Genomic DNA, 15,106 nt, shown 5'->3' on the forward strand with positions numbered 1-15,106 from the left:
AAAGCTCAACAAAACGCAAAACAAAAAATGAAAAGTTTTTTTTTTTAAATTAAGGTTGTGATCTGCTACCAGCCTATACTGGTTTATCTTCAGATAGAGATTGCAGCTGTTTTTGTATGGCGAAAACTTACAGGACAGGGATGACAATTTTTTTTTTTTCCTGTTAATCATCAATGATCTACACGTACTCTTACTGTTATATCACGGAAAAGGGAACAACCCAACTCGTTCATTGGGAACAGGAGAGAACTAAACCACCTTTGAACCAAAAAGGTCACCGATTGGAAGGACATCCCTTGGATTTGAACAAATCACATAGAATGACGATTGATGGCAAGTTGAACCTAGCAACGTATCATCAATGTTTGACCAAAAAAGGAAAAAAACGTATCATCAATGCTGAGAGTAGATCAACGACTTGCCAATTATAAGTCAACTTGTCTTTGTAAGCTGATGAGGGCTGGTGGGTGAACTGAAGATAGCCAGCCTATAATCTCTGTGAAACTAGGCTTCCCGTTCATGTTTACGAGAACAAGTTCAATGTTTACTTAACAAAATTAGCAATCGAGGTTTTTTTTTTTTCAAAGCACTATATATACCACAACAAAAATTTTTTTTTTTGTTAAGTAGGCAAATAGTGATATATTCATATTAAATTTTGAGACGTAAACATTAGTCATCTAGTAAACATTAGTATCGTATAATATAGTATTTTGGTACTCACTAAATTGACCATTTGTACTAACCCAATTTATCCTATGTTGGGGAAAACAATAATAATATATGAAATGAAAGCAACAAATCAGAAGAAGAAAGAGGCATCCCCCACTGTTTTCAAATACAAAACAGGGCCATTATGTCGAAATGGTGGATACGGTTGGTCCTATTGCTACTAATAAAGTAATATAAAGATAAAAAAAAAAGGGGGGGAAAACAATGCCGTACAAACTTTGCTTCAAGAGGTGGTAATTCGTGAGTTGGCATGTCTTTTTTTTATATATATATATATATAAATAAATAAATAAATATCGGACAAATTACGAGCCAGCCTATCCACATGCAAAGGTACAACCTCCCCACTAAGCAACCTACGATTTAAGGCCTAAATCTCTCCATCTTCCCGTAAAGCTTTTCATCATCAACTCTTCTCGCTTTCTTCTTCTTCATAGGATAGGAGGAATCAGCAGCCCTCCAGATTAAAGTCCAAGCAAGGTAATTAATTCCCTTTAGAGTTTCTTTCTGTATATCTTTCCAATTCTTCTCGAGATCTTTGGATCATTTTAGGGCCTTCCTCTTCAACTTTCATTACTATTATTATGTATGTATCTTGCAATTCGTTATTGGCTTCAGTATATATATATATATTCCATTCAGGAAAGCAGAGGTTTAGGTTTATCATATACCATCTCTTCTTTCCTCAATAACAAGCCTGGTGTCCGGATGCTAAAGACTTGATGACCTGATTTTTGCGTGGACTCACTTGAATTCTGTGTTTTTAGATCCAGAAAAGAAAAAAATGGCTACTGACGGACCGAGCTGGGCAGATCAATGGGGTGCTGGAGGAATTGGTGCCATGGACGAAGGTGACACCTCCGCTGCAACCAAGGACGCTGGAAATAACAAGAAACCGGCCTCAGGATTCAGTAGAGCCAAATCCATAGCCGCTGCTGGCGCGCAAAAGCTTAAGAGCGGCACCTCACTGAGTTTTAGGTGGGTCAAGAACAAATGCCAAAAGAAAAACTCTTCCACATGATCGAAAGCCAATTGGCTCGTTCTTCTGCCCGTAAACTTGCTTTAATTCTCGACCTGGAGGCCAATCAATCTCTTGTAATCTTGTAGGCAACTTTATCATCGTCATGTTAAATGTAATCAGCAGCCCCCTTTCACTTTATTCTTGCGATATTCCTTTACTTCCGAGGCAGAATTTGATCAATGTTTTTTTGTGAAAGGCTGGGCCAGATGCCTAACACAGTTGCAGGAAACGAGAAAGTAAATTAACACCAACTTCACCTACCGCGCCCAAAACCAACTGGGGTGGTTGGAGGAGCTTCAATGAAATATGAAGGTAAGCTGCCCTTTTGACGTACTGGTGATTTGCACTGCTAAACCATTATAGTTTTGTCCTCCCAACAGACTGAAAAGGGCTGCTGCTTATCCAAAAGGCAGTTACTGCGTCACGCTTTTGTTCATATACATAAAACACCAACTCTCTCTGGCGGTCCGTATACGTTTTTATACTTTCTTTGCAATGCAGAACAGACAAAGCAGGAGACATCAAGACAAATTGATATTAAATTCAATGCTATCCCTTATATATATATATATTAGGTAAATTCATTAAGACAAAGTGTAATCAAACATTTCGAAAGGAAAGAAATGATGCAACTGATCCAATTTAGGCAGAATCAGACCGTAGATAACAACGTAAAGCATGCAAGACATTTGCCATATGTAGGGGATAGCGGAAATTTACACTTCCGGACTCTATTTACAGAACTTGGATGTCACTGCACTTCAGGGAATCCGAATGTGTTCTCGCCGCTGTAAGTCATGTAAAGAAAACCATCTTCATCCTTGTTTTCCTCATAAATTGCAGACATCAGAGCAGCTGTAAGAAACAGACGTTACTCACTGAACAGCTCAAGACAAACGCTAGTAGTATCAAACATGCAAAAGGGTAGAGCTAACCAGTGGGAGGGAGTGTGTTCTTGACAAAAACAAATATAGCCTTCTCAGCACTGAGCTTGATCCTTTTCCGGACAACGTAAACAAACTGGCCAACAGTCAAGTCAGCAGGGACAAGGTATCTGCATGCAAAAGGTAGGATGGACATGAGTGGATAATCGATGCATAAGACCAAAGTTATGTAATATTCACTACAACAACGAGGACTGATCTTTGAATGTGATAAATCCAAGTGATTTCCAAAAACAACCTTAAGACTCTTCACTCATGTCAATACAGGATTATTTACCATGTCCAACTGTTCACTCAGGAAATACAAAGTATAGATTTCAAACTCCACAAGCGTGCAATGATTTCTCAACTTCCCATAATTTTTTTCCCTAATTACAGCTGTAGGAATCAAATGGCCCAAATTCAGCAGGCAGCATGGAAAATGCAACTGAGTGGGGCTTCAAAAACATCTTCTACTTTATCCATTACACTAAGGACTAGAGAATATAAAGCAGAAAGAACAATGAAACATTCAGTTTGGCCATATTAAACAATTATTAAGCTGCCAAACTTACAAAAACTGCCCAACACGTATTTTCAGGCAATCAGCAAATCCAGAAAAAATGCCAAGAGCATTGATGTTTTCTAGGAGGGACTATATGTTTTTCAACAACTTATCAGGAAGAACTACAGACCTTGCCGTTCTCAAATGATATAATCATGATCTCCTTTTAAAGTTTGAGATGAATACAAACAAGCGTCCCAATGGTGAACATATTACTGTTAACCACAGCTTAAGCTACATTCGAAGCAACGAAAGTACACTGCTCATCATGGACCATATAAAGTGAAAACAAACAGCATCAAAATTGTGTCTTAAATTCGGTTATTGAAAAATTATTGTTGAAGAAGCATCAGCAAAGATCTCACATAGGTGGTTCAAGAAATTTCCTAACCTAAGACTTAAATGGCCTAGTCATCAATGCTGAATGAAGATTGCCCATTTTTGTGATAGATTACATTTAATGACCTAGTCATCAATTCTGAATGAAGACACTTCAATGCTTAAACTGGGAAAACAGGCACATGCAATGAAGGGAACAAAGGATAACATACTTCTTCTTGTCAATGTCAGGAATATCACTTCTTTCAGCCTTCTCAACAATCACCTATATCAGAAACAACGTCAGAAAGGCTCGAAACTATACATTACTTATTGCTATAAAGCCACAAATCACCAATATCCTGTATTGACCAGACAAAAGATCTTACCGGAATCCTATCAGGGTACTTCTGTCTGATGCGAGAAGACTCTGCCTGCCTCCTTTCTGACATACAGAAGAAAAAGATTTAGTTAACAACAAAGGCAGAGTTCAATCCTCCAATTTAAAGAGAAGGCACACAGAGAATCAGATAACCCAGGGAATTTGAACTTCAATAAAGTTGCAATAATTTCCTTGAAAATGATATGAGAACAAGTTTACAAAACAACAATGAACAATGATTACATAGCAGATGCATATCTCTTGCTTGTGAGGCATGCAATAGCCAAAAAATTAAAAGAAAAAACAGAAGGTTAAAAGTAAGTTGAGGAAAACAAAAAAGTTTCCTTTTCCATGCTTTCTGAACTATATGTATTAACTATACTACCAGCTAAAAACCTTCATGGATTAACTTTATTCATATTTCAGCTGTTATACCACAACAACCCTGCGACATACATTTTTTCCAAAATGGACAAGTAAACAGAAGGAAGGGGAATGAAGAGTTCTCAATCCCCATTCTCCAATTAAGGAAAACAATAAACTTCAGGTAGTTAACTTAAAAAAGATAGAACCAAAATTTATAGCTCTGAATTATGTTCATAAGCGAGAAACTTCAGTTATATGGAAACAAAACCCTATGTCAAATACCACTCTTGCCACAAACTAGGCCAGTGATATACACCTAGAATAATCTTCACAATATCCACGAAAGCGACTGAATGTCAAATTAGTAGGATAGATGAATCACAGCCAAACTTAAAAAAAAAAAAAAAAAATCATCAACGTAGCACAAACCCATTATCACTAAAATCAACTACAAACAAATTCGTCGGCTTCCAAAGAAATTAATAATTAAAAATAAAAGTACTCTTCGAACAAAGACAAGAATATTTACCCAAGGGGTGTTCAAGCTTGAAGGAGCTCTTGGCCATGGTAGCAAGACTCAAACTTTGATGATTTCTTTCTGCAAATCTCAAACACTTAAACAACATCACAAAAAAATCCACAAAACTTTTCGAATACCCGCATAAAAATAAGCCGAGTATAGCTTTAAATACATCAAACAAATAAACTAAGAAAAATCCAATCTCTATGATTTTTATTCTCACGAAAACGGAGAAAACAGGCTACTTACGCAAAAGGGTTTCTTTCTCACTTACCGAAGAAGAGAGACAAAAGGGCTTTTGATTGATGAAACTATTAAGTAATTGGGAGGGCTGCTGTCAAAATCCAGAAAGATAATCTAATAAAATAGGAAAATCAGAAATTTCAGCTAAATACAGGAAGGGAGAATTAGTTCAAAATAAATAAAAAAGAAAAAAGGGAAAAATTGGGATTTGGGATTACTGAACTTACTCACACGAAACCGACTAGAAGTTTCGTTTTAGAAGGAAACTGACAGACTCCGGAAGATTTTCCTGTGTACAACTTGGATTGGAATTTGGAAGAAGATGATACGCTGTCGTTTATGGAGAGTTAGACGGTCAGACGACGTCGGTGCTTTGTCCCCAGATTGAGTACCATTTTGCTTTTGCGTGCTGCGAATTGTCAATTCAATAGTCTCGGATTCAAGAAACTTATATATATATGGTGGGCCAAGGCGATAGGTGATAACTTGGGTGGGAAAAATTTTGGACTTGTTCCCAACTAATTCTGATTTCATAAAAGTTGACTTTGCAAATTGATTCTTGAAAATTAGACATTTAAGTTATTTTAATAAATGCTTAAGTATTCTCAAAAAAGTTTAAAAAGTTAATTTTGACAAAAGATGACCAAGTTACCGTTATATGTTACATAAATGAATTTTTGTGCTATTTAAATAATTTTTATATAATTATTTTCTTTTCTTGTAAAGATTGAATTTTGGATGAGAAGAAAAAAAAAAAAAGAAGAAAAGAGGCACACAGATGAATCTGGAAATGGGATAAAATTAGGAAAAATGTAGGGAGACCATGAAAGCTTATATAACCTTTTGTAGTTTAGTGCTTATGTTCAAATTTGATTGTCCGCATGAAAATATAAGTTACAATTAGAATCTAAAAGCGAACTGCTTCTCATTTTCAATTTTTTTTGCACCAAAAAATCTCCAGTTTGGATTGCATTTTCCATGATTTTTCATGGAAAAATTACTATAGCGATTTGATGTATGTGAGGGAAAAAGACAATAGGGAAATGTGATCACGGAAAACGATGCAATTTTCCAACAGAAAATGACAATCCAAACAGGGATTGGAACACAATAAAATAATTTTTTGAAAATCAAAAGGTAAAATCATGTTTCATAAATTAGTTAACAAGAAGGCCTTTATTTATATTGAAAACATGTTTTTCGATTATTATTTTATCTTCTCAATCATTGTTTTAACTCATATAAATCAAACCACAAAAAGAATTATGATATTATAGTAATTTTTTTAAAAAAATTAATCTTCTGTCCAAAAGTATTTATTGTTATTTTTTCTCTAAACTCTTTGGTTCTATGAATCTTGTTCTTTTTTCTTAAGCTAATAAAAAAACATGAGAAAAAACAGAATGCAAGACGAAGCGAAGGTCTAAGGGAGAAGCCAGGTTCCTTCGAAATAAGAAACCATCCAACCATTTGTGTTTTCAGAAATTAGGTTAATAAAATTTTGCCCATAGTTTCAAAAAGAATGTTTTTATTAGATGACCATGAAATAATTAATTCAAGAAGAAAAAATATATTGTGGAAGAGAGGAAATAACAGACCTTCAAAAATCACATTCTTAAATATATCTACCCGATAATTACAAGTCTTCAGTTAAAAATTGTTGAAGGATTATCACAAATTTGTTGAGCCTGTTATGATTTAAAAGTTTGCATCGACAAAGACGAAAATGATTTTTTCAGGCGAAGTCATAAATTTAACATTAGTATTTTTAGCAAAGCACATTAAACAAGCCCCTCCCAATGAAATATATGTTGCTTTCTATTAATACCAATAATTTATTCTCCCCGTTTATATTTAATTTCATTTAAGTTGTTATTAAACGTACAAGGGCTGTTTGAATTGCTATTTTTAGAGCTTTTGTAGAAAAATATATTGTAGCAATTTTATATATGTAAATAAAAAATAATTAAAAATTATATTCATAAAAAACGTAAAAAATTTTTCCTTAAAGAGTGTGCTTGTTTTCATTGTTTTAGTAGAACTCTCGTAGTAGTATTGCAGGTATTCTCGTTCCCCAAGAAAAGTTGAACATGAGAAAGTAGTAGTATTTGAATTTACGAGATTTATACAAATAATTCAAAGTTTTGAAAAATCGGACCAGACCAACTGGTCAATCGCGAAGTGGCAATGGCATCAATTCAGTTCCATATTAACCTGTAAAATAAAAGAATTTGGCAAATTCGGTCAAAAACTGGTTAAACCGGTAAAAATTAAACCAACGAACTGTTTTTGCTTTTCTCAATTAGTTTCTTCTTTTTTTTTTTTTTGTATTCAGTGGCATCCAAAATATTTACTACTAAAATGAATAAAATAATTGAAATATGAAATGAACCAAACGGTTGGACCACAGATCAAAAGCTCAACCATTTCACTCACGGTGAGGAGCAAGAAATTGTTCAAACATAGTACAAGTATGATCTGCGTATTCTTCGTTAATAATTTTTTTTGTCAAAGACAAATGTGTCAAGTCAAAATGGGATTAGGAGGAAAACAAACGTAACTGACAGTCCACGGTCATAAAATGAGATTAGGATACATTTGTGTAAATTAATCAGCTTATACTTTGTATCCCTCGTAATAAAGAATTCTTGGTGACAACACAAATTTGTTTAATTGGTAAGAACGCGTCACTTTCTCAAAAAAAAAAAATTGGTTAAATTGGTAAAAACGTACCACTTCCTCTCGAAAGTTTGTTCGTATGTTCGAATCTCATTACCGTTACTACTTACTAGTGCTGTGTTGGTTGACGATCCGTGATAACCCCATAAGTGACCTAATGATACCGGAAGCATCCCATGACCTGTAGTAGTAATTGGAATTGAACCCATCCACACGTTTATCTGCCCAAAACAAAAATTCTTGGTACTCTCATGCCTGTACCTCAGTGATGGATATTGAAGCGGTTCAAATTACTTAGGAAATCCAGCTAAGCACCCACTTTTAATAAAACTCCCTGCAGATTACCATAATCCAAATCACAATTTCAAACTATTTATGGTACTAGTTTCAACTGTAAAATTTATATGCGTTATTAATGGCCGTTCCTGAACCTCCTCCGTGGCCTCCTTTAAGTATCATATACTTTGATTACTTCTCAACATGTAAGCTTGGGACAGTAAAGTTTCAGTGTGAAAAAATAGTTTACTAGAAGAATGGGCCATTGGTCTTCTAGACCATCAGAAGAAGACGGGAGACAACAGCCTCAGGTGGAAGAATCGTCAAGCTTGAGAAAAAGGTGCCTTGCTTTTGCAAAGGAGCAGAGAACAAAGTTTTACATAATTAGGAAATGCATCACCATGTTAGTGCGTTGGGATAAGTATGATGTATTTTGATTGATTACTTGTCCAAGATCTGTAACAAATATATAATAACAGTACTTCTCTTTGTTTTCTATACCTATTTCTTTCCAGGTTTCTTGATTCACTTCTTTTACAATAAGATTTGAGGGATCAGGGGCTAAATTTCGTTTTACTTTCTAAGTTACAAAAACCGCAGTTAAGTACCACCAAGGATGCCAGATATCAGCAAGAACTTGATATGGTCTCATGGTATTAAAGGGGAAATAATCATTCATTAGATGTTGTGCCGTGTAAAGATGCTACTTGGAGATGTCAACACGAACCCACATCAAGAGAGGGACAACTCTGTGGGGCTTTTATTGGATGGATAAGGTCACTGCTCATGAGCATAAGCAGCTGGTGTTTGTTTCTTTAATCTTGATCCTGATCCTGATTTTGATTTTGATTTTGATTTTTTTTTGTAAACTTTTATGACGATGAGATATAATAGGACTGTACTGGTTCAATGAAGGAAGAGGAAGACCATTTCCCTGTCAATGGTGGATGTAACTTGCCCTTAAAAAAAAAAAAAAAAAAAAACAAACTAACAAACAACCATTGCTTTAATCTCTAACTTGGATGCCATCTAATTGCTCTACTCTCACAACTCAGCAAATGATGTAGTACTGATGTTTGATACGCATAAGCAAATTAGAAAAAAATAATTTTGGATTAGAGTACAAGGAAAATTTTCAAGGGACAGATATTTGATTGTTTATACACTTTCCTTTAAAGCTTATCAGTAGATGGTAAGGACATAATAATCCAAAAGTTCCATAAAATGGTAAGGAGATGTGTCAAGATTCTCACCTCATCTCATCTCTGGTTTCACATTTGGAACTGATAATTAAAACTGACGATTGTTGAGATCATCATTTTCTTTTTCTTTTTTGGCTGTGCGAAATAATGCTGTAGGACAAATGAAATAATTGAAGAGTTTAAGGTCACAACAAGACATACCGCACCGAAAGTATTTTACTCCACCAGGGATTTCCAATGCAAACATGACAACAAAAGTTAACTGCTGATGATGATGTAGCCCAAATTCTGTATTTTCACATGTCAAATTTCGTTCACAGAAAGACTTAAATACGTCTCTCAAGCTGGTCAAGGCAGTGTTCACACTCAGAAAGTCCCAATTTATGGTTTGGTTATCATTTTGTCATTCTCATAGATCCAGGAATTAAACAAGAAGATGTGTGAACTTGTGCAGGATTCTAGCTGGTTTGGGATGTTTCTATTAGGAGAAATGCAATTTTGATCTTCAATATTTAGCACTTGTGCAATTTTGGTCGCTAAGGTTTTGGTAAAAATAAATCTAATCATTAATGTTTGTTATCTGGTGTAGTTTGAGTCCTTAAAAGTTTCGGCAAAAATAAATTTGGTTCCTAATGTTACCAATTTGAAGTAGATTTAGGGCAATTGATTGATTTTCTCAAATGTTAATGGAATCAATCACGTGTTATCACATGTTTGTTGAATTAAACATCTTAAAGAAGAAGCAATATAGCAGGTAATCTAAACAATAAGAATAAGAATAACTCACTTGATGGCACATAAGTAGTTAATTAATTAAGAAACAAAAAAAAAAGAAATTTGTTAATCTATATGAGAAATTGTGTTTGGATTGCATTTTCCGTCATTTTTCATGGAATAACGATTTGATATATGTGAGGGAAAAAGGTGATAGGAAAATGTGATCACGAAAAACGACAATATTTTCCGACGGAAACAAGCAATCCAAACAAGGTCTTGCGATTTTTTGCTTGGGGGCAGTGGGGATAGAAAGTGAAGAGGAGTTCTTGATGGATGAACAGGGTATTCTGACTAGTTTTAGTTTTTTAGTTTAAAAATTTTCTTCGTTTTTTACTAATTTGTTAGTTAGCACGTGAGTTATTAGTTCTTAATTTTGTTGTTTAAATTTAGCTACTAGTTTGCTTCTTTATTTTGAAATTTAATTTAACAGACACATGACTAGACGTGACTAAATTCTGTTGTAAATTGGAAAAAATTCTTTAAATGTCCAAAATCTGCTTTAAATTGGAGACCAAATTTACTCTTGCGAAAACCTTAGGGACTAAAACTGCACATGTGCTAAACACGAACAACTAGATTTACTTTTGCCAAAACTCTAAGGACTAAAACCTTATAAGGGAATAAAACTGCATTTTTCTCTATTTCTATCATGGCTCACTGTTACGGCATTCTGGATGGATTTGTGGCAGGTACGGTCATCAGGCAGACCGTCTCTGAGTAGTTTACAGTCAAGATTTGATCAAAAAAAATGGTACGGTTCAGATCTTATTTTGTACTTTATTTTTAACAATACGTGTGGGACTCACAAAATTTTATTCTAAAATTACAGGTTGTTGAAAGTAAGTTACACCATGTACAAAAAGAGTTATGTCGTGTGCAAAATGCATATAACCTTGAGGAACGATTGCAAGATGTATATAACCTGCAACCGCTCCTGCCGCTGGTCCATTCTGGATCTAATCTGTTTGCTTTCTGTGGAGGACCTAATCGAAATAAATACCAGACCCTTGGAGCTTCTTCAAAAGTAGTATACCGTACTCTGTAGAATTTAATTCATCTCATCGATAACTATGCCTGTTTCAGAAACTCCTTTTTGCTCTTTTTTGGGTCTCTTCTAGTATTCCACCTTCTTAAGGGGGCCATCGCCTGTCATATTATTAATTCGCAGCTAATTCAGATACAAGACAAGTAATAAAAATGTACGTAGCTTATTTGTTTGACCACTTCAATACTTCTCCCACGCAAATCTGATCAGTAGTACTTCAGACAATGAAAAAAAAAAAGGTACAACATTCCTCATTTGATTTTCCAACTCTTAGCACTGAATTTTGTTTCTAACAAATATTAATTTCAATCAAAAAATTGTTACTCGATGGAGAACCACTTTGTTTTTATTAGTTACTGCCACTGGTAAGAACACGTAGTTTTTTATTTAAAGGAAAAAATTTAGATAATTTTGACTTCGATTATCACCACAGTTCAGAATAGGTTTTAAGAACCTTAGGTCACTTACATGGTACTTACAAATTATTCATCCATACAATCCTTAATTTTTATAAGGTAAATAGTTGCACTATAGAGGACTAGTGTATTTATTCGTTATTACTGCCACTGGTATAGAGTGATAAACACTTAACATATTTCTAACTCTTTTCGTAACATCAAGATGCTGATTTATTGTATCTGTGTCTATGGGGGTGGGATGGGGTTCTTGCACTTCATGATGCGTGCAACTAGTGAAAACTATAATGAAATGTTGCTGTGTGTGGAAAGGCAACAAGTCTTCCAACAGTAAGACAGTAGTATGCGGACCAGTAGACATTTTGTTAGCGACAAGCAATTTGGATAAAAATCATCCCTTGGACTCTAACATCACTTCTAAGAACACTATTATTATGTTTTGTTAGCAAAGCTAAAGAAAGAAGCCCGGTAGCTATCAAGCTTGGTTTTCAATTCGTAGATTGCTGGGATGCAATTGAAGGCTGATAGAAACCGTCCCAGGAATTAAACAGTTTAGTGAGCAGCAGTATAGGTGAGTAAATATACCGACCAAAGAACCTTTGATGGGTTTGAAATTCAAATGCAGGCGTCATGGCAATCAATATGCCTTTTTCCGACCTCATAAATGCATAATTGAAAGCTCCAGATTTGTTTCAGTGAGCTTTTTCATCGTTTCTTAGCTTTTGAGTAAATATCCCCAACCTCCTTTTTGCTGTTGGGTTGTTGGCAAATTCAATGCCCAGCTTCTCTTATATCTCATCCCAAATAATTTGCTCCTTTCTTCTCATATTGTCCCCCTCCTCCTTCTCCTCCTGTATTTCTCTTGACTTTTCGTGGACATGTACTAATTCCTTCCCAGACACAAAGTTCCTAGAAGAGGGTCACAAGCCATTATATTGTTTACTACTATCACAAAATTTGATCAGGTCTTCTCAGCGTATGTTGGCTTATCTGTGGTCACAAGGATTGTGTGTAGTCCCTCTTTGTTCACCCCTACATCAGTTATAATATGAAGAAGGCTGTCATGTTCCTTCACATTGAAATTGAATCAGTTGTTACTTGCGTTGTTTGCAGGAACGTCCAACTAAAACAGAAGGCGGGTTTAGTGATAGTTAGCATATCAATAATACGGGATATTGGTGCGGTTCAATTAGAAAACCGTGCTCTCTTGTGCATAGAGCCCCGTTATTTGATTGAGCCGTGCCAATATCACGTATGGCTTCTACTGCTAATTATCACAACAACATTTCTCTGCTTGTTACAAAATCTTGAGCTAGCTGTACATGGAATCTCTCATCAGGTATTGAATTCATCAAATGTATCTCTATACTAGCATAGTACTACTCCATATAGGCCTTCAAAACTTGCATCAACCAGCTTACTTACTTACCAAGTTGCAAAAGAGGTTTCTTTGTTCTTCCTTCTCTATCTGCTTCCAGGCAACGAACACAGGAGGAGTATAATCTCGTAGCAATATAGCAGAAAGTGGGAGCAGCAGGCAATATTCGGGGTGCTTAAGCTGGAACATCAGGCGTAATCTTATGGCAAAAACTTTAAATCAATCAACCATGATGTATTTTGTCACTCCTCAGGACTGGGAATCATCAGTTGAATGCAAGAGAACCTAGAAGCGTATCAGAGAAGCTCCTTGCTTACTTATGCAGTTGAGCAGCAATTGTCAATTGAGTATGCATCTGACCCACAAGTAGCTCTTGGCAATGGAAACATGTACCATCTTTCAACTTTCTTTTAGTTTCTACTGGTCTTTCTTTTACTAAAATATTAAGAATTATTGATCATGACTTTATTCAAGCCGTGAAGAGAGTTAACCACGATTTCCCATTATGAGAAAGGGTATTGTCATGTAGTTGGTGGAATTGAAGCTGGAATTGACAATGCTTTGGCGTTGCATTAATTTGCTTACCCCATAAGGGTTGTCCACTTTTTTTTTTTTTTCTTAGAAAGTGGTGTGGCAGGTGGAAGATTCTGTTTGTTTCTGTTTTTTAATTCTCATTATTATAGCTAACTTAAGGGGAAAAAGTTTGCAAAAGTGAACCATATGCAATATCTATAATGCAAGTCCAAGATAATAATGACCATCTTTATCTATTCACTGTGTTTAGCTTCTGAGCACAAGTTTTGTCGTTTACAATATTGCAGCGACATTGGAGTCACAGTTGCATGTTGTGTGAGATTCATCTGCACGCGTGCATGCAGTTTGATGGGAATTAAACTCTCCCCATATTGATTCAGTCTCAACTGTTCAGCACTAACATGGCAGTCCTCATCTTCAATGCGAATATCCATGACATTTTAGAAGTCATGATTAAGGTGACATATATTATAAGCCTGTAAATCAGATGTGTAGTTCAAACCAAACAAAAAATAGATATATGTATACATATATGTGTGTGTGTGTGTGAAAAGGCCAGTGATCCATCGATTATGACTAGTGATCATGGAGATCATTTGCTTGTTTCGAAATGTATTCTCAAGCATGCGTGATGCCTAATTATGATGCTGACAATAGAAAGACAATGAAAAAAACACAGCACCCACAATGCAAGGGCAATTTTACTACACAGCATCATGTTGCATAAAGCATTTGGGGCTCCATCCCTTGAAACAGCACAGGAATCAGTCAAGAAGTGATGGACACCTTCTTCATGAAAAAACGTGGGAGGAAAAAGGTACACAGAATTATAAAAGGTACAGCTCCCCATTATGCTGTTAACTAATTTACGACATCTCGAATTCTCAGAAGGTAAACTGCTGAGTGATTCCTGAACAAAACTAGGGCCTGCACTTATATTGAGCATTGACCCCACAATGGACGAAAGGAGACAATGGAAATTTGGAACATTATATATGTTTCTGCAATGTACTTGCACAGTTGCACTGAATGAAGGAACAGCGCCTAATTCTGTCATTCTCAGTGATGTTATCTAAAATATTTGTGAGTTTATTGACAATAATCTTCAATTTTATTTTGGAAATAAATAAACGAGGTGATCACCGATACAATAGTACAGTTCTATCCTTGTTTGGATTACCATTTTTTCTCAAAAAATATTTACATTCTTTGCGGACACAATTTCATAATCACTTTTTTATCTCACATATATTAAATCGTTACAAACACATTTTTTTTACAAAAGCTCCAGAAAATAATAATTCAAATGCTCTAGTTTTAGGTCTTATTGCCATTTTTACCATTTAGCCTGTCCCATGGCCCATCTTAACATAATTCTTGCTGTTCGTACCCTATAGGGGTCCTCAACTTTGGCGTAAACTGCAACTGATTCTTTATCTAAGCTTTAAGTGATTTTTAGACTTGAAATTTCCTTGAAATTTTGTCAGTCAATATAGCAATAAAATTTCATTTTGAAGTTAAATCACTGCAAGGGATTCAGTTTTCATCTTTTCATTTTTCTAGCTTAAAATTTTCCTTTTATATTACTACCATTAATGTAAATGTACAGCAGATATAACGCAAAAGCCAGGTTGATCCCCATTGAGAAGTCTAGCAATTCAAAAAAATTTATTTATTTTTCTTCAACACTATATATTCTGTTCAAATCTTGAATCTTCACCAACATGGT

General features: G+C 35.1%; 1 protein-coding gene across 6 annotated transcripts; it reads right to left on the reverse strand.

The window, feature by feature from the left end:
• Positions 1-2,284: 2,284 nt before the first annotated feature.
• On the reverse strand, positions 2,285-5,481 carry LOC113782905 (autophagy-related protein 8C). 6 transcript variants are annotated; one of them, XM_027328859.1, is made up of 7 exons: positions 5,302-5,481; positions 5,102-5,184; positions 4,837-4,905; positions 3,949-4,004; positions 3,793-3,845; positions 2,689-2,807; positions 2,285-2,608 (listed from the first exon to the last, which is right to left on the reverse strand). In XM_027328859.1, exons 3-7 carry the CDS (start codon positions 4,871-4,873, stop codon positions 2,505-2,507), a joined length of 369 nt encoding a protein of 122 aa, XP_027184660.1. In that variant the 5' UTR covers positions 4,874-4,905; positions 5,102-5,184; positions 5,302-5,481; the 3' UTR covers positions 2,285-2,504. The 6 variants fall into 6 exon arrangements, with proteins under 6 accessions (XP_027184660.1, XP_027184659.1, XP_027184662.1 ...); XM_027328858.1 differs by having other exon boundaries at positions 5,298-5,481; XM_027328861.1 differs by having other exon boundaries at positions 5,077-5,184; positions 5,298-5,481.
• Between the last annotated feature and the right edge of the window lie 9,625 nt (positions 5,482-15,106).

This window comes from Coffea eugenioides, chromosome 9 (assembly GCF_003713205.1).
Source record: "Coffea eugenioides isolate CCC68of chromosome 9, Ceug_1.0, whole genome shotgun sequence".
In the NCBI taxonomy this organism is placed as follows: domain Eukaryota; kingdom Viridiplantae; phylum Streptophyta; class Magnoliopsida; order Gentianales; family Rubiaceae; genus Coffea; species Coffea eugenioides.